Below are 27,821 nucleotides of genomic sequence, written 5' to 3'. Positions count from 1 at the left end.
CCTGCCTCTGTTCTCAAGTGAAAATCAAAAAGCGAATGAATGAATCTCCAGGAACTTTCTCCCATCTTGACCAACTTAACCATATGCATATGCATCTTACATATATCTTCTAATAGGGATTTATATATCTAAATAACAATTTGAGGCAGGCGGTAGCTGAGGACTACACTTGACCTTTGAACACCATGATAAAGGATACATTGAGTAAAAATCCATATATCCATGCAGTTTTCTTGGCAATTACACAACACTGGTTTCCCATTGCCTTCTTCCAGGAAGCATTTTTTGACATTCCAGGCTAGCCAAGAGCCCTGAAATTCCTTGATGTATCCCACCCAAAACGTAACCATGGCTGACTTTGCTTAACTTCTGTGCCCAGACAGGATAAACCAGATGCTGCCCCTTGCTGAACCTGTTACATTTCCTTTACTTTATGTTAAAATGAAACAAAATATGGCCAACATTTTTTCTTGCCGTTTATCTGTCAGCTTTCCATCGCATTCAATGGAAACTTTGGGAAGATTCTGGGGCCCATAAGGTCTCCAACTTTGCAAGAGACTCTGTCACCTTTGAACATCTAAAAGGGAAATAACCCTTTTTTAAACCTCTGCTTGAAGGCAGACATTTCTTTCCCCTGGACCCATGGCTCCTAGGTGTGTGAAGGCTGTGATTCCCTGCTAGGATGAGTTCAACATTCTGTACAGAACATTATGTAAAACTGTATGTGTTCATCCCTCAGGAGTGAAAAGAGTACAGTTAATTAATACAGGGGTGGTGGAATAAGAAAAGTGAAAAAAAGGATCTACAACAGAAATAATTAGCAATCATAGAAGGTCAGGATTAATTTTATTGATTCCACAGTACCGTTTTGTAACTACTACAAAATAAAATTTTATTCCGCATGATCATTGTTATTAAAACCTTACCTGTTGTATTTTAAAAGCAAAAGATCTAAGTTTTATTTATTTTATTTTATTATTAAACTTCTATGCCACCTATCTCATTGAGGCAATTCTAGACAGCTTACAAGTTAAAGGCAATCATACAATTTAAATCATTATTTTTCTTTTTGGACAAAGATGGAACTCATCACTTAGGAGACTAGCTCAATGTTCATGACAGTCTTTTTCTTCTGATCATTCTCCCTATGGAATCTTGTACTTCCTTGTTCCTTACGCTATAGATCAGTGGGTTTAACATGGGGATCACCACTGCATAAAACACAGAAAACACCTTGCCTCGGTCTGGTAGAAAACTATGGCTGGGCCGCACATATATAATGAAGAGGGTGACATAGAAGATGGAAACAGCAGTGAAATGGGTGGAACAGGTGGAGAAAGCCTTCCGCTGGCCCTCCACAGACCGGATCTTTAGGATGGCACAAAGAATATAGATGTAGGAGATAATAATAAAAACACTGCTGAGAGTGCCATGAGTACAGGACATGATAAAAAGCACCATCTTGTTGATTTGTGTCTCAGAGCAGGAGAGGGATATCACAGCAGGGATATCACAGAAGAAATGATTGATCTTGGATTTGCAGAAAGTTAATTGGAAAGTCATAACTGTATGTGTCATGGCATTTAATAGTCCAGCAAAGCAAGGTGGAACTAAGAGTAATAGACAGGTTTTCCTAGACATAATAACCATATAAAGCAATGGATTAGAAATAGCTACATACCGATCATATGCCATGGAAGCTAAGAGATAACCTTCAGCAGCCACGAAGAAGGCAAAAAACCACATTTGTGCTGCACAGTCCCTTAAGGAAATGGTTTTGCTTTCTATTACAAAATTGATCAACATTTTTGGGGTGACCACAGAAGAATAGCAAAGGTCCAGTAATGACAGGTTACTAAGGAAGAAGTACATGGGGGTGTGAAGCTGAGAGTTGATCTGGATTAAGAGAAACATCCCCAAATTTCCCAGCAAGGTAATGAAATAAACTGTCAGGAAGAAAATGAAGAGTAAAATCTGTAATTCTGGAGACCCAGCAAATCCAACCAGGATGAATTCATACACCAGTGTGTGATTTGCTTTTGCCATGTGTGCTTTTTCTGCAAAGAAGAGTGGAAACTAAGTTTAACTGCAAAATGTCACAAAACATTGACATTGAATGGAAGAAGATCAAAAAAAAGGAGAGGCTGAATTTCCACATGCAATATCCCCAATTTCAGCTCTTACCTAAAAAAAAAAATAAAAATAGAAAGTTTGGGTAGCAAGTGAAAGTTGATTTTTTTTTAAAGAAACCATATTACACACATCATGTGCAATTTCAACAAAAATATTACTAACTATGCCTCTTAACCTTTCCAAATTTTAGTAGTTCTATTGCATGTTAATCTTTCCCTTGTCCTGAAATCATACCCCATAAATGTCCTAAACTCTTTACTGCTGAAATACTGCATTTTCCCCTCTGTCCACCTCAACTATGAAATGATGCAATATTTAGATTTATTTTCTTCTTGTTCCTGACTGTAAGCCTAGTCACTCTTACTTGCGACTAAATTGTATTTTTGCCGAGGGAGGATCCTTTTAAGCAGTCAGATCTGACAAAGACATGCATGGGGTCCAGGGAAGGACTCCTTGGGATGGGTTTCTGGTCTTGCAGCACAGAAAGGCATCTTTATATTTGTCCTTCAGCCTTCCTCCTGGAGTTTGGGGAGTATACTGCCACCATCAGGTAGTAACCAATATATATTTTTTATTCCAGTGGGTACAAAGATTACTTGCACTGAAAAAAATATATATTTAATCTGAAGGTGCTTCACTTTCTGCCTGCTAGTGCACATTTCTCATTGGCTGTCTTTGCAAAATAAACCTATGCCTTGGAATCTGCGGAAAAGGTCAGATCTCCAAGAGTCAGGACAGCTGTCATTATGTGTTTGAGTGATTGACATATAGAAGGTGGGTTATAGTAAGAGATCCTGTACTGTTAGGAATCACCTACTTGGGTAGTACGTTCTCCTTTGCTGGAGGGGAACTCTAAGATGATCTCCAGGATTCCCTCCAGCCCTTCTATTCTAAAATTTTGTAAGTAGTTCTATACACACCTTTCACACAGATTTCCTTAAACATTTTTTAAATAATTGTTTCCCATAAAATATTGAACAGACTTTTATTTTACAAAAGCATCTTGAAATGGAAATGGCGCACTCCTGCCTTCTTTCTTAAAGCAGATGCCCTGCAATTTGACCAACAGCTAAAGTGGCTCCTCTGCTACTTTGTTCAGCATTGTGCCAGTTTTTCTCCTTTAAAGCACGGGATGTGGTTAGTTATGGAGGTGAGATTGAGATGTAATTGATGAAACCATGTGAGAGACATCTTTGTCTACATGTTTCATCAATCTTATTCTGGCTTTAGTAAAGGGACTCTTACTTTGCCATTTGGAAAAAAAAGTCTAGTCAAGTCTTTCTTTGTAGCCAAAGCATTTCCCCCTGCATTTAGATTGGTTAGAGTGGAGAGTCATGTAGGGCACCAGAAAAGTAGATAAGGATCAGTCAAGGAGAATTTAGGTTTAGCTACTGGTTGTGCAATAGAAAATCTTGTTTGGGATGGTCCATGCCTCCAAGCTGGGTACCTACTGGAGCTGCAGTTCTTGAAGGTCAGGAGGAAAGAGGTAGACCTGCACCAACCTGAAGTTTTTAATCAGTGTTATGCTAATCCCACTCCCTGAATGGGATTCATTGAGAACACCACTGGCAGAACAGTTAGCCAAGTCTCTCTGATTGTTTCTAGGGCAAAAAATGTTCTATTATGGAAAAAAACCCTAGTTGAACACCAGGACAGCTAAGGAAAATTTAAGGTTACTTTAGTATGGAGATCAACTATATACATGGGGTCACAGCAGAAGAGTTTCACAAAACAAGGATGGGCAACAGGTAGATACAAGCTTCTTAATTAAAATTTGTGGGTACTTTCCCCCCCTGCCTCTGTTCTCAAGTGAAAATCAAAAAGCGAATGAATGAATGAATCTCCAGGAACTTTCTCCCATCTTGACCAACTTGACCATATGCATATACATCTTACATATATCTTCTAATAGGGATTTATATATCTAAATAACAATTTGGGGTGGGCGGTAGCTGAGGACTACACTTGACCTTTGAACACCATGATAAAGGATACATTGAGTAAAAATCCATATATCCATGCAGTTTTCTTGGCAATTACACAAAACTGGTTTCCCATTGCCTTCTTCCAGGAAGCATTTTTTGACATTCCAGGCTAGCCAAGAGCCCTGAAATTCCTTGATGTATCCCACCCAAAACGTAACCATGGCTGACTTTGCTTAACTTCTGTGCCCAGACAGGATAAACCAGATGCTGCCCCTTGCTGAACCTGTTACATTTCCTTTACTTTATGTTAAAATGAAACAAAATATGGCCAGCATTTTTACTTGCCGTTTATCTGTCAGCTTTCCATCGCATTCAATGGAAACTTTGGGAAGATTCTGGGGCCCATAAGGTCTCCAACTTTGCAAGAGACTCTGTCACCTTTGAACATCTAAAAGGGAAATAACCCTTTTTTAAACCTCTGCTTGAAGGCAGACATTTCTTTCCCCTGGACCCATGGCTCCTAGGTGTGTGAAGGCTGTGATTCCCTGCTAGGATGAGTTCAACATTCTGTACAGAACATTATGTAAAACTGTATGTGTTCATCCCTCAGGAGTGAAAAGAGTACAGTTAATTAATACAGGGGTGGTGGAATAAGAAAAGTGAAAAAAAAAATGATCTACAACAGAAATAATTAGCAATCATAGAAGGTCAGGATTAATTTTATTGATTCCACAATACCGTTTTGTAACTACTACAAAATAAAATTTTATTCCGCATGATCATTGTTATTAAAACCTTACCTGTTGTATTTTAAAAACAAAAGATCTAAATTTTATTTATTTTATCTTATTATTAAACTTCTATGCCACCTATCTCACTGAGGCAATTCTAGACAGCTTACAAGTTAAAGGCAATCATACAATTTAAATCATTATTTTTCTTTTTGGACAAAGATGGAACTCATCACTTAGGAGACTAGCTCAATGTTCATGACAGTCTTTTTCTTCTGATCATTCTCCCTATGGAATCTTGTACTTCCTTGTTCCTTACGCTATAGATCAGTGGGTTTAACATGGGGATCACCACTGCATAAAACACAGAAAACACCTTGCCTCGGTCTTGTAGAAAACTATGGCTGGGCCGCACATATATAATGAAGAGGGTGACATAGAAGATGGAAACAGCAGTGAAATGGGTGGAACAGGTGGAGAAAGCCTTCCGCTGGCCCTCCACAGACCGGATCCTTAGGATGGCACAAAGAATATAGATGTAGGAGATAATAATAAAAACACTGCTGAGAGTGCCATGAGTACAGGACATGATAAAAAGCACCATCTTGTTGATTTGTGTCTCAGAGCAGGAGAGGGATATCACAGCAGGGATATCACAGAAGAAATGATTGATCTTGGATTTGCAGAAAGTTAATTGGAAAGTCATAACTGTATGTGTCATGGCATTTAATAGTCCAGCAAAACAAGGTGGAACTAAGAGTAATAGACAGGTTTTCCTAGACATAATAACCATATAAAGCAATGGATTAGAAATAGCTACATACCGATCATATGCCATGGAAGCTAAGAGATAACATTCAGCAGCCACGAAGAAGGCAAAAAACCACATTTGTGCTGCACAGTCCCTTAAGGAAATAGTTTTGCTTTCTATTACAAAATCAATCAACATTTTTGGGGTGACCACAGAAGAATAGCAAAGGTCCAGTAATGACAGGTTACTAAGGAAGAAGTACATGGGGGTGTGAAGCTGAGAGTCTATCTGGATTAACAGAAACATCCCAAAATTTCCCAGCAAGGTAATGACATAGACTATCAGGAAGAAAATGAAGAGCAGATTCTGTAATTCTGGAGGCCCAGCAAATCCAACCAGGATGAATTCATACACCAGTGTGTGATTTGCTTTTGCCATGTGTGCTTTTTTCTACAAATAAAAGAAGAAAGTAAGTTGAGCTACAAATGTTTGTCACAAAAAGACAATGAAGACAAGATAGGCTTCATTCTCCCATAGAGCATACAGTGCTTTTCTCATACAAAAAATTCCCAATTTCAACCCTTACGTAAGAATTGAAAGTTGCTTTAAAAAACAAAACAAAAACAAAAAACAAATAGACTATACACATCATGTGCAATTTCTACAACAATACAACTAAACATGCCAGTTAAACTTTCCAGATTTTGGTAGTTCTTTCGCATGCTTATCTTCCCATTGTTTTGATATTATACCTAATAATCACTTTAGCGCTATAATACTGCATCATTCCCTCTGTCCACCTCAATTATGAAATGATGCATTATTTAGATTTCTTTCTTTCTCATTCCTGACTGTTATTCTAGACCCTCTTACCTGGGACTAAACTGTATTTTTCTGAGAGAGAAATCCTTAAGCAGTCAGATAGGGGCTCCAGAAAATGACTCCTTAGGATGGATATCTGGTCCTGCAGCACAGAAAGATGTCTTTATATTTGCTTGGGTCTTTCAGCTTGCTTGCTGGAGTTTTTGGGGAGTGTACTGCCACCCTCAGGTGGTAACCAGCATTTTTTTTTGTTTTGTTTTGTTATAATGAGTATAAAAATTAGCTGCACTGGAAAAATGTATTTAATCTGAAGATACTTCAGTTTCTACCTGTTAGTGCACAGTTTTTATTGGCTGTCTTTGCAATATAAACCTATGCCTTGGAATCTGCAGAACAAGTCAGATCTCCAAGAGTGAGGACAGCTGTCCTTATGTATTTGAGTGGTTGACGTATAGAAAATGGGTTATAGTCAAGATATTCTGTTCTATTAGGAATTGCCTACTTGGGTGGTGCACTCTCCTTTGCTGGAGGGAAACTCTAAGATGATCTCCAGGATCCCCTCTAGCTCCTATATATTATATAGTTCTATAAGTAGTTTTGCATATATCTTTTGCAATGATTTCATTGGATATTTTCTTAGATTTTTTAAAATAAAATTTAGATTATATGCATGAAATTTTGATTATGTACCATTAAATCATTGCCAACTCCTTGTCATCATGTAAATAGGTTTTTCTCACTGATGATCTGCCCATAATCTGATCTTTCAAGTGCTCCAACGGTGTACTCTTTGCCCTGCATAACTGAATCCTTTGACATTGCTGCTGGCTGTCCTCTTCTGTGATTTCCTTTCACCTTTCCCAGTGTTACACCTTCCTCCAGAAAGCTACATCTCCACATTATGTATATGAAGTGGAATAATTTGAGCCTGGTCATTTTTGCCTTGAGTGAGAACTTTGGGTTGATTTGTTTCATGAACTACTGATTTGTTTGTTTGTTTTTGCTCTCCTCATTATTCTTCTCCAGCACCAAATTTGAAATGTGTCAACATTCCTTCTATGCTGCCTCTTCAGAGTCCAGTTTTCTCTTCCATAGAATGTCACAGGGAATACCATAGCTTGATGATTCTGAACTTTGGAAGTATAGACGAATCACAGTATTTGAATATGCTTTCGAAGGCCTCCATGGCTGCTCTACTGAGTGCTAAGCTGTGCCGTATTTCTTGGTTGTGTGTTCCTTTACTGTTGATGGTTAATCCTAAAACAGAGAAGCTGTTTGCCACTTGGATATCTTCATTGTTAATTCTAAGGCTGTTTTTATTACCCGTTCTCATTGGTTTGATTTTCTTTCTGTTTGCTTTTAGTCGGAAGGGATTATAATTAATTGGGACATGAAAAGATACAGATTGGACATTGCACTCAAGGAGATGGAATTTTATGAGAAATACAAAGCATTTTTGAAAGGGGAAAGTCCGGAATTTTGTGCAGAGAGAGAAACAAAGAAACAGGAAGAGGCAGCAATAGAAGGAGCAGACAAACCAAGGGAAGAGGAAGAAACAGGAAACACAAACATAGAAGGAGGGGCAAAAGCAAGAGAACAGCGACAGATAAGAACAACTAGGAGAACAAAACCTAAATATAACTGAAGGAGATGGAAAAGGAAAATGGGATTTTTTTTCAATGAACATAAATGGATTGAACTCTCCTACAAAAAGAATTTTTTTTTACACTACAAAAACTAAAAATGGATATAATTTGTCTCTAAGAAACACATATTAAGAAACAACACTATAAACTGTTGGAACAACCGAAAATTGGGAAATTCCACTTCACATTAGCACAACAACAATAACAACAAAAGAGGAATAGCTTTATATATGAAAGAAATAATGAATCCCAAACAAATCTATGCAGATGAAGGGAGAAGAAGATTAACGGTGGAAATAATGATAAATCAAAAACAGATACTGATGGTAATAATATATGCACCCAATAACAAACAAGAAGAATTCTATCAAAAATTACATAAAAATAGTGGAATTGGAATATCAAAATGTTTGCTTAATAGGAGATTTTAATGCAATTGTAGATGGGAAGCTGGATTACAGAAGCAGTAAAATAGGGAAAAAAGGAAGGAACATACTATCTAAAACAGTGATGGCGAACCTTTTAGAGACTGAGTGCCCAAACTGCAACCCAAAACCCACTTATGCATCATCAAGTACTGGGTGGGTATGGCCCATTGGCTGGGTGTGGCCCATTGGCTGGGCATGGCTGTGGTGGTAACGGCTGGGACTAAAAAGTTCAATCAATCAATTCCAACTTTGCAAGATCTTTTTTTTTCTGTGAGAAGTTGAAATTAACTGATTGAACCTTTTTTTTTTGCAGACGGTGGTGGAGGCCTAAAGCAAAAAGTTTTATAAAACCCAGCTGAAGGCCTAGGACTGGGGCGACAGCGCGCGTGCCCACAGAGAGGGCTCTGAGTGCCGCCTCTGGCACCCATGCCATAGGTTTGCTACCACTGATCTAAAACTTTCTTTAAAATGGCAGAAGAAATCTGTATACAGGATATATGGAGAGAAAAGAATTCAAAAACCCCACAATATACATTTTACTCAAACAGCCATAAATTGATATGATATGGATTGATATGTAATGGATATCTCCTGAACTGATATGATATCTGAATTGATATGATATGATATGATATGGATATCTCCTGAATTAAGCACGATTATACAAGGGATTGAGATAGAAACCAATATATGGGCAGACCACAATCCGATAAAGATGACCTGGAGAGGAGCTAAGAAAAAATTAAGATGGTCTCTGAACCAATCTTTATTGAAAGAGAAAGAATTTATACAAATGGCAACAAAGGAAATAGAATTTTTCTTTAAAATAAACAAAAAAGAAGAGACATCTCTTCAAAATATGTGGGATATGGCTAAAGCATACTTTAGAGGGCTGGCTCTAACCTACAAAGAAAAAAGCAACAACACATGAAGTTAAAGGAGGAATTTATGAAATTAGAATTAGAATTACAAAGAGATCCGCAAAAGAAAACACTTAAAAAAACAAATGGAAATAATAAAACATAAATTAAACTTAGCTGAGGCTGAAAAATTAAAATTTCTTTGAAAATGCTAACAAACCAGATAGGTGGCTAGCATATAAACTGAAAAAAGAAAGAGGGAAGATATCATGTTGCATCTGTATTGTGGCTTCCTGATCTTTATGTAAGTTTCTCATGAAGACAAATAGATGTTCTAGGATTCCCATTTTTCTGAGCACATTGAAAGCCAGAGATGAATGACAGAATCAAATTATTCTCCCCCCCCCACAGGTTCTCAGACTGTAAAAGAGACAGCAGGTGATTTGTACTTTCAGATAGGAAAATTATGTTAATGTAATTTACAAAAAAGTGGAATTTACTTGTTTGGAATGATGTGTTTGGAAATCAACTGGCTCAGCTTATCTCAAGAGCTTTAAATGAAAACTGAAGAGGAGGAAGCCAATTTTTAGGAGCTAATCCCAAGCATAATAGCAATAGCACTTAACTTATGTACCGCTCCATAGTACTTTTCAGCACTCTGAGTGGTTTACAAATGTCAACATATCGCCCCCAACAATCTGGGCCCTCATTTTACTGATCTCAGAAGTATAGTAAGTTGAGTCTATCTTGAGTAAGTCAGGATCAAACTCCTGGCTGTGGGTCGAGTTAGCCTGCAATACTGCATTCTAATCATTGCACCACCATGGTTCCAGAAACCTCAAGACAACCAATCAAATGCTGAGATAAGGAATAGTGAGAAGGAAGGGAAACTCAGATATAAAACAAGAGATGTAGGAAGCAATAAAAAAAAACCAGTGCAGTTCAAGGCTGTATCAACAGAGGGATAATATCAACATGAAGTAATAGTACTGCTTTATACTGCACTGGGAGGGCCACTCTTGGAATACAGTATTTAGTTTTGGTCACCATAATACAAAAAAGATGCTGAGATTCTAGAAGGAGTGTAGAGAAGAGCAGCACAATGATAAACAGTTTGGAGGCTAAGCCATTTGATGTACTGTTGTGGGAACTAGTCTAAGAAGAAGAAGGACTAGGGTGATATGATAGCAGTCTTCCAGTATTTGAGGAGCTATCACAGAGAAAGGGTGTGTATGTCAATCTATTCTCCAAAGCACCTCAGGGCAGGACAAGAATGGGTGGAAGCTCATTAAAGAGAGATTCAAACTAGAATTAAGGAGAAATTTCCTGATAGTGTGAACAATTAATCAGTGGAATGACTTATCTCTAGAAGTTATGAGTGCTCATTCATTGGAGGTTTACAGGAAGAAGAAATTGAGCATGGGATTGGATGAGAAGACCCCCCCAAGGTCCCTTCCAACCCTATTATTCTATGTTATTCCATGACTGGTCTTTCCAGGAATGTTAACAGTTCTTAAGCACTATTTTACTACATGTGAAATTAAGGATGTAGTATGATAGTTTGCATATTCTGCTAATTCTTCCTATTTTGGTATTGGAATGTAGATTGATTCTTTTAATGAGTTGACCACTGTATTGTTCTCTAGATTTGTTGGCAAAGTATGGTTAAACCTTCAGTGATTCTTCTTCACTTCCTTGCCATATTTCTATTTGTATTCCATCAGGTGCCTGCTGACTAAGCAATGACAAAAGGGCTGATCTAACTTTATCTTCTAGTTCTTGAGATTTTTGTAAGTAAGGAATATCTTTTAAGGTATCTCAGATGTTGGCATGTCTCCTATACAGTATTTCAATGTACTCCTTTGAATCAGTTATTGTCTGTTCATTGGTATCCTTTAACATAACAGTTTGAAGGTAAAGGTTTGTTCTCCAAGCTTGTGCCTTAGTTTCTGAAACTTTCTAACTAAGGTTAGGTAACATCTTCAATGGAGTTTAGGGATGTCAGTGTCAGTGTTCTTCTGTTTATAAGGGCTTTGTGTGGTCAGTGGTCTTGTTATGGGGAGGTTACATCAGGTCAGGGTCATTGGGAGGAGAACTGCTGGTGGGGGGGGCTTGCATGGGTTGGTTGAGGGTTGGTGCTGTCTCTCGTTGGCTGTGTGATTGATTTGTATTTTGAGGGGTTCGTAGGATAGTTGTAAATCAATGTGTCCATTAATGGAGTTGCTTGTGGCGCGCCAGGCTTCGATGAAGTCATGAGTGTGGTGGGTGGTAGCATGGCCAATGATTTTTTAGTTGCTCCAATCGAACTGGTGTTGTTTGGTGTCTGTGTGGATAACGATTAAGGATTTGGGATCATGGTATTTGACTGCCAGCCGGTGTTCATAGATTCTGGTTTTTAATTGACATGATATTTGTCCCATGTAGAATTGGTTGCAATTGTTACAGTTGATTTTGTAATCTATCCACAAGCTCAAAGAACGAACCTTCATCTTCATCCTACACCTGGGTTACAGATATTCGCCACTATTGCAAACATAACAATTTGGTATTAATCTTCCTTTTGAGTTCAGAGATGTTTTTCCATTTTCCATATCTTCATAGAAGTTGCTGTTATACTTGGCAATTTATTTGCTTTCTTCTTCTTCTTCTTCTTCTTCTTCTTCTTCTTCTTCTTCTTCTTCTTCTTCTTCTTCTTCTTCTTCTTCTTCTTCTTCTTCTTCTTCTTCTTCTTCTTCTTCTTCTTCTTCTTCTTCTTCTTCTTTTCATTTTTGGCCTTCATTTTTTACAACTTCTTTAAGCTGTAATTTCTCTGATTCTACTGATTCTATTCTCCTTGAAAATGGTGATTTTACACTGTAGGTGACAATCTCGAATGATACCTGGAAAGAAAGTGTAAGGCAGTGGATCTCACATAGCAATGACATAATGTGGAAAAACTCTGCGGTGCCAAGAATTTTATGTTCTGCTGCATTCTGGACCAGTTGTAATTTCCAAATGAAAGGAAGGCTACTATCTATAAGCCAAATTTCTCTCTTTTCTTAGGCAGAACTCATGAGTTCCAGATTAGATAAAGAGCAGAAATAAAAGCAATATTAATATTTCTATTAATAAAAATGGAAATTAACTTTAAGTAGCACAATAAGCAAACATAATGTACCATGGGGAATTAATGAATGAAACCATTGGCAACCTTTTAAAATCCTAGATGTCTATTTGTGGCTTCATCCAGCCCCCTCCAAATTCATCAAAATCTTATGATATTTCCATAAGATTAATGGTATTTTCAGAGATTTATATGGAGAATACATATATTTTGCAATCCTTTGAAATCTCACCAATGCACAATTTATTTGCTTATATTTAGGTTAGTTTACAATCTCTATAATAGGAAAAAACACTAAACATAATAATGACACTTCTAAAACAAAATTAATACATGAGAGGCTACAATAAGCCACTGTAACTCAGGACCAGATCACATGAACTGGGATATTTTGAGCAGCACTTCTACAATATTTCAAATTCCTCCTAAAAAAGATGCCTAAATGTGCAATATTCATGAAATAATGTTGTTAAATTAACCATAATTTCAAATCTACAGAAAGATTATTTAAATATGTCAATAAGTTTCTATGAGTGTACATGCATCAGATAATATACTTTATTTATGCCATCATAAATTCCTCAATATCTAACCAAATATTCCCTTAACTTCAGCTTGAGAAGGAAACAATTTGACGATCTTCATTTCTTTCCCAGGTCATAGCTGAGACTACTTAAGTTAATTTTTTTTTATCCAAAGTTGAAGCTGAGTTCAATTTTGACTACAAACTCTAACATAAATGTTATTATTATTGCAGGAAATGTGGTCCTTCAGCAGTGATGTTGCTGAGAATGTATCAGGCAGTGAGATCTTCCCAGCTTCTCATACTTTGAACCATTTTATCTGGATGTATCCTAATATAATATTGTTTAAGAATAACAGCTATAAATGTCTGATATTGTACAGTTGACTACATCCTCTATAAATAAAATGGGTTTGAAGATAGGGCTGTAAGTCCATATTTAGATATAAAAGGTGGTGTAACTGGAGATATTGCCATTTAGTGTTCTTGTTTTTTGATTAATGAGATCTACGTTGTCTATGGAGATTCTCAATCAGCCAGATCATGGTTGTTCCGAAGATTTTTTTCCAAAAGGCAACTGGAGTTTCCAGGTTTTTTTTTTTAAAATATGTTTCACTTCTCATCCAAGAAACTTCTTCAGAACCCTTTGGGAGATCTACTGAGGTCCTCAAATGCAAAAATCTGTCATCTGATCTAGACCGAATACAATAAATACTATGTTCATAATTAAAATACCTTCTATTTTCAGATTCTGATCTTCACAAATGTTCTTTTAATATAATGATAAGAATTAAATTAGACTTGTTTCCCCCTGAATATTACATTTCTCTGTATATGTGAGAAGAAATTTTCCTATTTGGACTCTGGCTTGTTAGCTGACATTGAGTCAGACTTGACTTCTATTGACTTCATGGAAAAAATACCATCTCGACCTGCTTCTAGAAATATTTTTTAATTCTTCTATGTCTATAAAGATTTTCAGTCATCCAGGTCATAATTGTCCTAAAGATGCTTTTTCACAAGGCAACTGGACTTTCTTGTTTTTCCTTTGAAGGTGTTTCACTTCTCATCCAAGAAGTTCTTCAGTTCTGACTGTATCTCCAGTCTACAACACAGTCCTTTCAACAGTTCCAAGAAAGCTCCACACCCATTTGTACTACTCAGGTGACCCTGACGACACAGATAAACCTCCAGGTGGCCTCAATGACTCTCTAAAAGAATGCAAATGACCAGCTGCCTGCAAGGAGTATAAATCCTTCCATTCCCCACCATTCAGTCAAAGCTGAAGAAGTTTCTTGGATGAGAAGCAAAACATCTTCAAAGGAAAAACAAGAAAGTCCTGTAATTCTTCTAATTGACAAACATATACTTTCTTTGATTCCACCAGATTTTACTGTTTTTGCTTTTTTACTTCTGATAACTTTGCCAAGCATAGTAGTTTTTCTGTTTCATCATCCATTTTCATCACACTCCCAAAATATGAGGGCTACTCTTGTTGATCAAGGAAGTAGGCAATTTAAAGGAATGCATTTCTTTGGTTGAGTAAGAATACTTACAAGCTACTTGAACAAATCCATTCAGAGCTCTCCAGATGCACAATGATGCAAATTATCTTTCTTCAGCTACATTGTTTAGAGATATAGCTTTCTACAGAAACCTCCAAGATGGGAAAGATGAAAAGAAAGACAAGGAACGTATGACCAGCAGCAAGATAGGTGGACAATGATGAATGCATTGTTGGAAAACATGAAAGAGCAGATTAGAGACAGATCGTCAGGGAGAAAATTGATCTATGCGATGCTAAGAGTCAACAATTACTTGATGGTACATAGTTAATCAATCAAGAACAGAATCCATTATATGACTCGCCTTTTTATTTTGTGGGGAACTTTTTACCCATAGTCAATTTCCTCATGGCTTCTTTTACCTCCTGGTTCCTCAAGCTATAGATCAAAGCGTTCAACATGGGGATGACTACAGTGTAGAACATGGAGATAATTTTGTCCTCATTTACTGTTGAGAAGGAGCTGGGTCTCACATAGGTGAAGAAGAGGGTTCCATAAAAGATAGATACTGTTGTGAGATGGGTTGAACAGGTCGAAAAAGCTTTACGTCTGCCTTCATTGGAGCGGATTCTTAGGATGGCTAGGACAATGTAGGTATAAGAGACAAAAATAATAGAAGTGCTTATAATACCAAAGGTGCAAGATAGACCAAAAAGCACTCCCTTGTTGAGTTGAGTATCTGAACAGGACAAGGATATGACTGCAGGGATATCACAGAAGAAATGGTTAATTATATTGCCATGACAGAAGGTCAGCTGAAGAGATAAAGTTGTATGTGTGATAGCATTCAGCATTCCTACTAGATAGGGAATGATTGCCAACCTGGTGCACACTCTCTGTGACATGATGACTGTATACAAAAGTGGATTGGAAATAGCCTTATATCGATCATATGCCATCACAGCCAAGAGGAAACATTCAGTGGCTAAAAAGAGACAGAAAAACCACATTTGTAGAGCACATCCAGTCAATGAAATATTTCTTTTCTTCACAATCATGTCTAGCAGGATTTTGGGTGTGACAACAGAAGAGTAACAGAGATCTACAAAAGACAAATTGCTTAGGAAGAAATACATGGGGGTATGAAGTTGTGAGCACATCCTGATTAATAGGATCATCCCAACATTTCCAGTCACTGTGATAATATATACAATTAGGAAAAAAGCAAAGAGTGGGATCTGTAGGTTTGGCAAGTCACTAAATCCCACAAAAATGAATTCGTGCACTGTGGTGTAATTCTTCATGGCCATGGCTTCCTATATTTTGTAGGAAAAAGAAGAAAATATTTATGTTATCAGTATAACTTCCTTCCAAAACCCTGGATATTGCAAACTAGTAAAGGTCATTTTGTAGATTTTCTCAATTAGGGAAAAACAAACAATAGACTCTAGATTCCTGGACTTTAGGGATGTTGCTTGAATATTGTAGAAAAAGCTGAAGAAAATGGCTCCCGTTTTTCTGTACACATGGTTTAAAACAATGGTTTTCAGACTTTATATTTTAAATTCTACTAAGCACATTAACAAAGAACCTGTGTCTCACCAAGAGAGAAAAAGAAAACTGGACCAAACAAAAATCTAAGCCTAAGGTAAAATTGGGTTTAGTTTCTAATTGGATTTCATAGTCATTTCTACCTCATTCTAGAAAGAATACCTGGATTTGGTCCTTCCTTAGGCATGGAAATCAGCTGATGACTTTGGGCTAGTTAGACTTTTTCATAGCCTTAGGAAGGAGGCAATGGCGAACCATTTCCATTGCCAAGAAAACTACATGGACCTGTCCTTGTAGCGGCCAAGAATCATGAACGACATGAAGAACTTACAGCGGCATATACGGGTATTCTTGCTAGTATGACATTCCTTAGATTTATTTCAGGTCCAAATTACGTATGATGCTAAATGAATCACTGGAGATTCTGGGATTTTTACAGTGTATGAGAAGGCTAAGTCAAATCTGTAAGTGATGGCATTTAACTCTTTATTCACCCATAGTTTTCTGAAAACTGCTATTAATTCAATAATTCCTAAAGGTGCTTATTGGTAGAATAAGCCACAATATAGAACACATTAGAAAAAACCCTGATGTTGGAAAGATTGAAGGCAAAAGGAGAAGAGAAGAGCAGAGGAAGAGATGGTTAGATAGTGTTATTGATGCAATGAACATGAATTTCAGCAAACTCCGGGAGATAGTGGAGGACAGGGGGGCCTAGTGTATTATGGTCCATGGGGTCACAAAGAGTCAGACACAACCTAGCAACTAAACAACAACTGGAATAATTGCAACACTGAGGAAGATGTTTGTAAAAAGCAAAGCAGAAAGGATGAGAATCTCACTTTCACAATGTGGAGCACTAAATACAGCTTAGATGTACCTAGGCCATAAATAGCTGGAAGCATCTAGTAAATGCTTTATTTGCAATATTGAAGGTAGCTGATGCATCCAAAATGAACACCTGGGGTTGCTGGCAATACCATTTCATTTCTCAGACTCTAAACTAGAATTTAAATGGTAGGAAAAAAAAAATAGAAAGGCATCAAGAGAAAAGGCAAATTATGTTGCTGCAATTCTATGTGCCTCTGGGGAAAAAAAGGACACATTTTCAAAACTTGGTTTTGAACCGAGATAGAAAGGAAGGTAGAAAACAAAGATATTTCACCCTTCTTTGCCAGTTCATCTCATCTAATGGCAGAGGGCACTGATGGGATCATTAAGGTAGAATCTTGGGATAGTTAGATAAATGTTGTTTTTAACCTACCCGTTCCTTGTGCTCTGCTAGTACTTTTTCCTCCTCCAGTTACTTTGAAATTCTTGTTTCACATTGCCGAGAAGGACGCATTTGCTTATTTATTGTCAAGGATGCCATTTCTGATTATATAAATTCAGGAAATGCCTGAAAGAGAGCATCATGAAGGTGACCTGGATTGATTCTTGAACTCTTTCTCTGCAATGGCTATATTGGAAGAGATTTTATATACTGAGGGACTGAACATGGGGATTTTGACCTCCCAATGGGATTGATCTCTAGTGGCAATTACAATTACATTAATAGCTTTAATGGTAGAAATTATTTCCATTGCAATGTCACAAGAATATTGTGTAAAATGTTGGTGCATGAACAGTGATCATGACATATTGGTCCAAGTCATGGGCTTTCAGAGTTCTTCAGGATGAAGATCCTTTTAGCTTAAAAAATCCTAGATTCCCTGATCAAGAGGAAAAGGTCCACCTAGAAAATAAACAAATGTTCCCCCTAAGGCTTAGAAAAATTTCCATCAATGCTCCCTGCTGTGTTTAAGTGAACTTCCCCCTACATCCAGCTCTATCAAGGAACTCATCCAGTTCTTGTGGAATCTTAGGGTTTTACAGAACACCATTTGGAAAACCCCAACCTTATTAATTAATCTAGGGTATTTAAACTCTGTTTTCCTATAACAACTCATAAGCTATAATGGGTGGGGTAATATAAAACACTAAAGTGATTTTCTCCACTAGTGATTTATAACACCCTCATAAAAAGTCATTATTAAAATGATATAAATTATTTCTGAATTACTGTTACCGGTATTTTGGTACCAATCAAAGATGTTTTATGTCAGTAGTGCATAAGAAACAGTAAGTCACACTAAGGAAAACAAACTTAAGACTTGGCATGCTTTGTAAATCAGTTTTAACCTTTATGGGTTCTGAAGTCTGGCTTAATGAATTATGTGGCAGCCATGGCTAGGGGATCCTTTGCATAGATTTAGGTTATATGTCAGTTGCTCCTGTTCCTGGACTGGGGGACCCTGCTCCCAGTCATTCATGTCCTTGTGACCTCCACAAGGCTATTGCATGGACTATTTACTCTATGTGGGGCTGTCCTTGAAGAGTATTCAGAAGTTTCAATTGATGCAGAATATGGCACATGGGCAGTTTCTGGTGCCATACTTGGTACATATGATGTCCCTGCTCTGCAAGCTGCATTGGCTGCATCTGTTTCATAGTGCAATTCAAGATTTAAAGTTTTCATGGCTTAGGATTGGTTTATTTACAGAACTGTCTCTCTCCAATTGTTTCTACACATCCTATGTCAGTTTGGTCTAGTGGTGAGGGCACCAAGCTGGAAACTGGTAAATCATATTGAGACTTGTTTTAGGCATAAAAATCTGGCTGGGTGACTTTGGGCCAGTCACTCTCGCTTAGCCCAACTCACCTCACAAGGTTGTTGTGGGGGAAAATAGGAGGAGAGAGTAGAGTAGTAGTAAGTACTGATTACCTTGAGGTTTTTTTTATATAAAATTAATAAAGATGGGATTAAACCATAACTTTAAAAAAGAGCATCCTCGTGTTCAGAGTGATGACAGAGCAGGATGGAGATGCAACTGCAGGGATGTCACAGAAAAAGTATGTTCCAGTTTAACTGGAAAGATAATATTGTTTATATTGTGGCATTTAGGACCTCAAGAAATAGGAAATAATTACCAAGAGAGTGAAAACTTTTTCTGACCCTCAATTTTCACCTGTTTACATTTACTTAAACTCTGCCCCATTTGTCATTAGATTGACCACTTGCTCAATTTAAATTGATCCTTCTGGAGCTCTTCACAACTTGGAGATTTTGAATAATGTAGTATGATTGAGAAACTTGGCTAGCTCTGAAAACTTTTATTACATGCATCAGAGAGGGCAGAAAGACTCTGAATTAATTACATGGTGGTATTTTCTGTGCCAGAAGGAGATGTTCGTTCTTTCAGTAGGAGAAGTGGATGTTGCTGTGATACAGAAAGAGCATAGCGGAAGAGGAAGATTTTGTTACCTGGTCTCTTTCAAACTCTGCTCAGTCAACACTCAGCAGTTGTCATAATCCATGATTCAGAGTCTGACTCTGACCTGAAATCTGACAATATTGCTCCAGCTGAGACTGTGCTTCAGGATAGTCAGCCTCAGGAATCAGGAAGAGCAGTCAGATGACAAGGCAAAACTCCTAAGACCCAGGTCTAGGCAAAACCAGAGGTGAGCAGAGCAACATTCCTCCATAAGGTTTCTCACTAAGCGTAGGGCAAGACATATGTAAATACAGCCAACTGGCTACAGAAATTTAAATAGCTCCTTTGTTTTCAGTCTTTGTTGGAGATAACATTTTGATAACATTGTGATTTTGATCACAAAAAAGATGTTGAGAGTTTGGAAAAAATTCAGAGAAGAGCAACTAAGATGATCAAAGGCCTGGAGACTAAAACATACGAAGAACGGCTATGGGACTTGGGTTTGGCTAGTCTAAAGAAAAGAAGAAATAGGGGAGACATGATAGCAGTGTTCCAGTATCTGAGGGGCTGCCACAAGGCAGAGGGGGCTAGGTTGTTCACTAAAGCATCAGAGGGAAGGATGAGAAACAATGGTGGAAACTTATCAAAAAGAGAAACAACCTGGAATTAAGGAGAAACTTCCTGACAGTGAGGACAATCAACCAGTGGAACAACTTACTCCCAGAAATCGTGGGCACTCTATCACTGGAGATTTTTAAGAAGAGACTGGTCATTCACCTGTCTGAGACGGTATTCTCCTGCTTGAGCAGGGGGCTGGACTAGAAGACCTCCAAGGTCCCTTCCAGTTCTATTCTATTCTATTCTATTCTATTCTATTCTATTCTATATCCTAGCTTTTGCATCTTATTCATGATTCTTGATCATTGGACTGGCTGACTACCCAATTTGGCATTCTGTGACTCTTGGGATATATTTGGACTATGCTATTATTTCTTGGAGTGTATTTGGCTCTCTTCAGGCAAACTCTCTCATTAGGCTTTTGATTCACATTGCTGTCTGACTATTTTACAACATGGCGATTATAGCAGTGATGGATGCTTACCAAGGCAACTGAAATGACTCATAAGATAGCCGAGATGAGGAACATTAGATAATCAGTCTAGTGATTTTGTCTTTTAATGGAGGCAGAGTAGCATATTCTTAGGTCTTTTTTCATCTGAATAATAATGCTTTCCCTTTATGCCAATGTGGGCAATCTGCAGACTACCTTCAGTCAACTGGGTTTCATTTGTGGCATTCTAGCATGCTGAGATCACCTCACTAAGATTTGATTGATTTTCAGTGGTATTATTTTTGGTAGGCAAATCTTACCATATACTCAAATTCCCCCTGCAATGACTTAAAATCATGCTGCCAAATTTCCCTGGTGCACTTTTGTACCTTTTTAAATGATTAAACACTCAGGGGCCCATCATCTGGCATTATATTATCAGTCATTTTATATTGTCAACCTGTGTAGTTTTCTTATTAAACTGCAGGAGTGGTTTTACCATTGCTTTCTCCTGTGTAGCATGAAATGATGTATTTGCTGTTATCGCTAAAGGGTCATTTGCCTCCAGTTTCTTCTTGTTTTCCTATTGCCTGGTACAGGTTCCTGCTTGCTTTGGCTTGGCAGCTGGGATGACTTTCATTTCCTGGGTGACCCTTCTGGGAGTATATATGCCTGGCATAAAGTCCTGGAATTGTCTGCTCTTCCCTCCTAGGAACATTCCTCCTCCTCTCTCACACACAATGAAGCAGCATATTAGTTATGTAGGGGGAATCATTCTAATATAGAACTCTAAAACACTTCTTCTAGTATTTCCTTCCTTCAGTTCAATATAATTTCATAATTTTAAATTTGAATTCCTAGACACTTCTTGTATTCCCTCACTACCCACTAGCTCATTGTCCCCTCTCTCCCTCCTCTCTCTCTCCATCCAAATCAGTGCACTTTTGCCTTTCTTCATGATAATTATTCTATTTTATTTCATTTCATGTTTTTCCATATTATTCTCTTTATGCACACTGTACCAGTGTATCTTTAATTACTGTTTTTTTTCAGCAATGGTTCTCTTGTATAGATGTTTTCCTTAGCTTCTGTTTCTTTTACTTTCTTATTCTACACAGAGTCTTTTTTTATATCTTCCAGAAGCATAATTCCACATCATCTTTCATTAAGCAGATATTTAAAAGTTAACAGTCCTCCCTTCTCAACTTTATTATTTCAAAATAATAAGTATTTCTTGCATATACAATCCTCTATGCATATGCTTTCTTGGAAGAAAGTCACCCAGTGCAATTTGTAATTCTCAGTATAAGGAAGTGTTATGCCTGACCAGAAACCCATCTCTTCCTCACTATCCTTTTCAGGGCTTCCTTCACCTCTTTATTCCTTAGGCTATAGATTATAGGATTTACCATAGGAATCACTACTGTATAAAAGACAGCAGCAACTTGGTCTTGTGCTTCAATGTCGCTTGAGGAAGGCTTCAGGTAGATGAAAAGAATTGTGGTGTAGAACAAGGTAACAGCCATCAAATGGGAGCCACAGGTAGAGAAGGTCTTCTTCCTTCCCCTGCTTGAGTTGATTCTTTGGATAGCAGTGATAATGTAGATATAAGAGATAAGGATGGTGAAGAATGAACATAGTCCTATCAGTGAAGAGATCACAAAAAGCAGGATTTGGTTGAGTTGAGTGTTTGAACAGGCAAGCTTCAGAATTAAAGGTACATCACAAAAAAAATGGTTTATGACATTGGAACTGCAAAAGGGAAGGCGAAACGTAGTGTTTGTGTGCACCATGCCATTGGCACAACCCACAAGGTAGGAAGCCAGCACCAGGAAAATACAAACCTTCTTGGACATGACAGTAGGATACAATAGTGGATTACAGATGGCCACATAACGGTCATAGGCCATAGCAGCTAGCAGGAGACATTCTACACTTGCAAACACAGCATAGAAGTAGAACTGAGCAGCGCAGCCAATGAAAGAAATGGATTTCTTTTCAGCCAAGAAATTCACCAGGGTTTGAGGGACAATGACAGTAGAGTAACAGATGTCTGAGAAGGACAGGTTGCTAAGGAAAAAGTACATAGGCGTTTGGAGATTGGAGTCAAGACGAATCAGTGCAATCATCCCTAGATTTCCGAGAAGAGTGATCACATAGATGGCTAGAAACACTACAAAAAGAGAGGTGCAGACCACTGGATTATCTGTGAATCCAACAAGGATGAATTCAGACACTGTGGTTTGATTCCATTGGGCCATGGCATTAGTTCAGTAAGCCTGTAAGACAAAGAAAATTGTCAGGTTCAAGTCCAGAGGATATAGCAAAATCCAGTTGGGCCCAGTCCTTTATTTGCTTAATCCTAAATGGCAGAAGGTTGCTAAACTAGCTATAATCTTCTAACCTAATAGATATACCCTGAAATATTCTAGGATGAAGCTACCCCAAACCTCTTCACCCCTCCCCTTAGGACTGCATAGTCTCTTAATTTGGGCTTCTCTCTGATACCCTTGTCCTTAGGAAAGCTTTGTGATGCCAGAGCTCCACTATTTATTCAGGTGCACATTCCACCACAAAGATGGATTGACACATACTCCTGTAAATCTAAAAATGTTAAGAGTAGCTTAAAATATATAGCTGTTATTGCTCATTCTCTTTTATGACTCCTTTTTGTTGCAATTTATTACATATATTAAAACAACCTAGGGACACATATAATAATTAAAGATGTAAATGTGATGCTGAATTATACTCCATATAAAGGAAATCTAACATTTTATGAAGAATTTAGCAAAATTGTTCTATAGAGGTTAAAAAAACAGAAGTATGTTCCTGGTATTAAACCATAGAATCAAGAAATGGATTCTTTTGTCAGTTTTGAACATGTCTTTATATTGCACAGATAAGAAGATGGAATAGCATGTTTCCATATGGTCTAGATTTAAATAATATGTTAATGAATTCATTTACTGCAGTATTAATATTATATGGCTCATTTTTTCTCTTCAGTTTTAGTTCATGTAATCACTATTTTGTATATGTTTTTCTGATTATATCACCAGTGTTGCATTATTATTAGGATATACATATTAGAATATAAATAAGTATTCTCTCTGCAATATGAAATAAATCTTTGCAGACCTGTATAGATCATAGTAAACATCAAGACCAAAAAGCATATATATATATAAATCAAAGGGCTCACACCCAGGATAATGCTGATAGATATCCACAAGCACATAGAGGGAAGTAAATAGACTATAAACAAACTTCAATCAATTTGATTTTGCAAAATTTTAGAATATAGTTGCCACTTGTGAATTTTTAACATTTTAAATGTTTGCTCTTGAAATGAAGAATGTTGTTAGAAACATATTATTAAGGGAAGCCTTAACATGTTTAGGCTATGCTTCATGCACTCTTATTAGAAACGTTTAACATTTTATTTTAAAAATTTAGTAAATAGGGTAGAATATAATGCATTCTTTTTTCTTAAAAACAAGACTACCTTATTCCAACAGGTACTATTATAGCCTATCTGCTGCCTAAAAGAAAAAGGCATCAAAAAGCATTCTCTTCAGTTGATGTGTGTGTTATCAAATTCAGGTCCAAATACACCTGCAAACTGCAGAAAACATGAAATTTCAGTGTGGAAAAAGAAGACTGAAGGGAAACACAATAGATATGCTCAAATACACAAAAGAAAATGCAGAGAAAATGGGGGAGAACTGTTTCTCATGCAGAAACGAGGAGCGGAAGTAACAGTGAAAGTTGCAGTGATCTGGATCAGTCAAATCATAAAGCTAAATGTCTATGGAGATTCTCAATGATCCAGGTCATGGCTATGCCAAAGAGCTTCTCATTCAGGTCTGAAGAAACTTCTTGGATGAGAAGCGAAATGTCTTCAAAGAAAAACAAGAAAGTCCAGTTGCCACTTGAACAAGCTTCTTTGAGTCGAACTATGAAGGTTGTGGGTTATCCATTTCTGGAGGTTTTTATGAAGGGATTAGACAGCCACTTCTCAGTGGCTGAATTGGTATTCCTGCACATTGCAGAAGGTTGGATTAAATGATCTGTATGCCCCCTTGCAACTTTACAGTTCTGTTACTCTATGAAAATTGCCCATACTTAACTTCATCTGAAGGATACACACGGGCAAACCATTTCTTGTAGGTAGTGGGTGGACTCCACCCCTGATTTTTGCACCCCCCTATGATCATTCCTGTTGATCTGTGATGTGGCACCTGCTTTATTAATATTCCCTCCCTAACAGGTACAACATAGGTATGTTAAATCTTGCAGCTTATTCTTTCCCAATCAATGACAAAGGAGAAAGGAGAAAAAAATCCATTTTAAAAGGAAAATGCAGCTCTTGACTGAGAAATATTTCTTACTATTATGGAATCAGCCGCAGATGCCACAGCCAGAACACAATAGCTTGCTCTCTAAGAAAGGGCATGGGTATTTACCTTCCTCTGAGAAAGATGTTGTGGGGTGACATCTGAGATGGCTGCAACTTATTCATGGCCATGGAAGCCATTCATAAACATTCTTGTGACTGACTGTAATATCTCAGTGTAGTCTTATTTTGATTGTATCTGTGGAGAGAGTCATTTGCCCCAGTTCTGAACTAATGATGTACAAAGCCAAAGCTGCTCTATCACATGATTTTAACTTAATATGAAATATGTTTGGAAGGATTTTAGATCCAGCCTTGTGCTTATCTCATTATAAATCAGTGGAACTACTTTGGAACATGGTTCAAAGAGGTTGTCATTTTAATCCGTTCTAGCCAAAACAACAGACAGGGCAAGTAAGAGCTGAGGAGCGATGTGAGTTCTGAACTATTGACAAACTGTTACTTATTGTTGCTTGCTCTCTGCAGGTTTCTGTTCATTTTTTTTTAAGCATTGCATATTTTTTTCATCTGAGAGATCTCATAGGATTAATTCTCCTGAAGCCTCTGAAAAGTCTGGTGGCATGGAATAACTAGAACAAACTATTATGCTCTGTAACATAATTATTCCATAGGTTTAAGGAATTACAACATTTATGACACTGCTCAAAGTAAAGTAATATTTTGCAAAGACTTACTTATTCTGACTCACAGAAAAGTGAGACTTGTAAGGGATCAAAACCTCCATCTACACTTGTTTAAAATTAATGTTGAGATAGATTTTTTTTTAAATGGGCATGTTGTAGTTGCTACTGAAAATATCCTAGAGCAAATCTTTGGACCTTACTCTCTGTCTTCCCATCTCATATTTCTTCAGGCTACCTTTGATTGATTTCAAGAAAAGAATTAAAGCTGAAATTTGGAATAGATAGTTCTGGGATTGTGAAGGAATTTTTCTCCAATAATGCCATGAACTCAGAGTTGACCCAAAATATTTTATCTCTGGAGACAAGAAAACAATGTCTCCTCTTCCATTCCTTCTACAAGACTGAACTCAGCTGACAATAGATAATTTAACATTGACATGAGGGCAATATCTCCATTACTCTTGCAGGCACTAATTTAGAAGCCCTGGTCAGATTTTAGGGCATAACATTCTCTCCTCCAATATCTTGCTAATGCTTTCCTGAAGAAATTACAGAACTTTGTCCAATGATAGGACTAGTTTTATATTAATTTAGCAAAAAATCTTATGAGGTAAATTTTTAGTTCAAAAAAGAAGCCCCTCCAATAATAAAGATGCTACCAATTATTTAGTGGGAGAGCCCAAAACCTGAAGCTGTACCTCTTTCCATATGTTTTAGCTTGGTACTCTGCATAATCCTGAAAGTGACTTTATAAATTGCCATTTTTGAAAGCCAGTACCATTGCTCGTGTTTTAAACATTAAAACAGTCATTAACTATCTTCTATAAACATTAAAACATTATAGAAAAGAAAACATTCAAATAGAACTTTGATCAAAGAAAATTGGGTCAATTTCATGAAAATAATACTTGTTCCTTAAGAGTGCACTACTTCAGTTACTCTCTATTAAAAGGACAGTGCTAATGTCTAATGATATTATTTCTCTCAATGCTTTTGGAAAAGGAAGGGTAAGAGTCATTTTCTCTTCACTATTTGAATTAAAACGATCAATTTATCCCAATAAGGCAATAAAAGCAAATGTTATCACTGTTCTTTTTGTATGCACAGCAGTTGGAATTTCAGTAGGTGTTGCTTTTCTCACCACTGTAGAAGAAACAGCACCTGCCAATATTCTGCACCTCTTCAGTTTTTGCATCATGACATCCTAAATTCCACTTTTCTCTCAAATTCTTTTATCAAAGACCCTGGCCAAATGACACAAATGAAGATAGAATTTTGCAATACTCCTGTGCTGCAAATTAATTCTGAATCAATTTTAATTGGGGAAGAAATAATACTTCCCAAGCACAATATAAAACATCTAAAAGTCTCATGGCGAATCTGCCTTCAATTTATGCTGTAAGTTCTCCTATCTTTCATTCCAGCCTAGAGGTGGGGAAAAGGAGATTGTTTGATTAGGTTGTTCTTTTAGAGTCAATTATCATCATTTTACACTTACCATTTATGTCACAGCTTGCCTCCTTTTTTGGGGGGGGGGGCCCTCTGTTAAAGCTAGAGAGTGTCATAAATATTTACAATAATTCTGGGCATACACTCTTTTTTTAATATTAATTCTATGGAAAGACACATTTCTTTCCCTCCATATCCTCCCATCTGCTTTAGCTCTGCCACTACATCTCACTAAGCACAGCTTTGAAGCTCTTCCCTCTTTATGGGTTTTTATCATTAGAGACAAATCTTTATATGGTGGATTTGTTAATTTGGATCCTCCTCCCTGAGGATCTCCTATTCCCAGCAGCATAGATAAAGAAAAGATAGTTATTCCTTCACTTATTTCAGAATGAAATAAATACAAAACGAATGCTGCATCTATATTCAGGCCACAGAGGAAGATAGACTGCTAATTCCCAAACTGAATTAATTTAGTTGTGACCAGGATCAGTTTAAGGAATTTGGAGACCCAATGCCTTTGCCAACCCTGCAAGGTAGAGCAGATCTGAAAATGAAATTCACAGGAAGACTAAAATAATATTTTATTGATAGTGTATAAAAACAGAATCTTACAAGTTTGACTGTGATTTTCCTCCTTTCCCTCTTTCACCCAAGGGAGTCTTCTTAATACTGTTTCTGTTCCCAGCACTTAAGGAATGCTTTTGTCAATTTTTCTTGCATAACAGTTTCGGTATATTTGCTTCAAAATGACTTCCCTGGCTTTCTATACGACCCACAACCCTAGCGTGATACTGCAGTTAGGTTCTTCCAAATGAGATGGAGGCGGAAACAATAGTAGGCTTGTTTGCATTGACAAACCAATCTGGGAACACACATCATGTAATAAAATCCTCTTTTAGAAGAATTGTGGCATTGGTCTGATCTACCCATTGTCTACAACTGAGGACTTGGCTTGCTTCAAGCCTCTTTTGGTCTGATTTGTGTGTAGCTAACATGCGTCCCCATTAGCTCTATACTTGAACTTTACCCCTTGAAAATCTTTT

General features: G+C 37.3%; 3 protein-coding genes across 7 annotated transcripts; all 3 read right to left on the bottom strand.

The window, feature by feature from the left end:
• Nucleotides 1-1,013: 1,013 nt before the first annotated feature.
• LOC120307007 (olfactory receptor 1009-like) lies at nucleotides 1,014-2,273 on the bottom strand. Its single transcript, XM_039341150.1, has one exon. The coding sequence runs from the start codon at nucleotides 2,044-2,046 to the stop codon at nucleotides 1,114-1,116; it is 933 nt and encodes a 310-aa protein (XP_039197084.1). The 5' UTR covers nucleotides 2,047-2,273; the 3' UTR covers nucleotides 1,014-1,113.
• Nucleotides 2,274-4,761: 2,488 nt separating this feature from the next.
• Nucleotides 4,762-16,242, bottom strand: LOC120307006 (olfactory receptor 1009-like). 4 transcript variants are annotated; one of them, XM_039341146.1, is made up of 2 exons: nucleotides 15,137-15,737; nucleotides 4,762-5,968 (listed from the first exon to the last, which is right to left on the bottom strand). In XM_039341146.1, the coding sequence occupies exons 1-2, from the start codon at nucleotides 15,735-15,737 to the stop codon at nucleotides 5,046-5,048; spliced, it is 1,524 nt and encodes a 507-aa protein (XP_039197080.1). In that variant the 3' UTR covers nucleotides 4,762-5,045. The 4 variants fall into 4 exon arrangements, with proteins under 4 accessions (XP_039197080.1, XP_039197082.1, XP_039197083.1 ...); XM_039341148.1 differs by lacking the exon at nucleotides 15,137-15,737 and adding an exon at nucleotides 6,414-6,489 and having other exon boundaries at nucleotides 4,762-5,990; XM_039341149.1 differs by lacking the exon at nucleotides 4,762-5,968 and adding an exon at nucleotides 16,234-16,242 and having other exon boundaries at nucleotides 14,235-15,725.
• Nucleotides 16,243-21,484: 5,242 nt separating this feature from the next.
• On the bottom strand, nucleotides 21,485-26,983 carry LOC120307005 (olfactory receptor 1020-like). Of its 2 annotated transcripts, XM_039341144.1 has the most exons (3): nucleotides 26,825-26,983; nucleotides 22,128-22,562; nucleotides 21,681-21,925 (listed from the first exon to the last, which is right to left on the bottom strand). In XM_039341144.1, the coding sequence occupies exons 2-3, from the start codon at nucleotides 22,542-22,544 to the stop codon at nucleotides 21,809-21,811; spliced, it is 534 nt and encodes a 177-aa protein (XP_039197078.1). In that variant the 5' UTR covers nucleotides 22,545-22,562; nucleotides 26,825-26,983; the 3' UTR covers nucleotides 21,681-21,808. The 2 variants fall into 2 exon arrangements, with proteins under 2 accessions (XP_039197077.1, XP_039197078.1); XM_039341143.1 differs by having other exon boundaries at nucleotides 21,485-22,562.
• Between the last annotated feature and the right edge of the window lie 838 nt (nucleotides 26,984-27,821).

The sequence above is a fragment of the Crotalus tigris genome, unplaced genomic scaffold (genome assembly GCF_016545835.1).
Source record: "Crotalus tigris isolate CLP2741 ecotype Arizona unplaced genomic scaffold, ASM1654583v1 scf7180000017764.6130737, whole genome shotgun sequence".
NCBI lineage: Eukaryota > Metazoa > Chordata > Lepidosauria > Squamata > Viperidae > Crotalus > Crotalus tigris.
The sequence above is the reverse complement of the archived record's forward strand: the minus strand, read 5'-3'. Positions and strand labels throughout refer to the sequence as shown.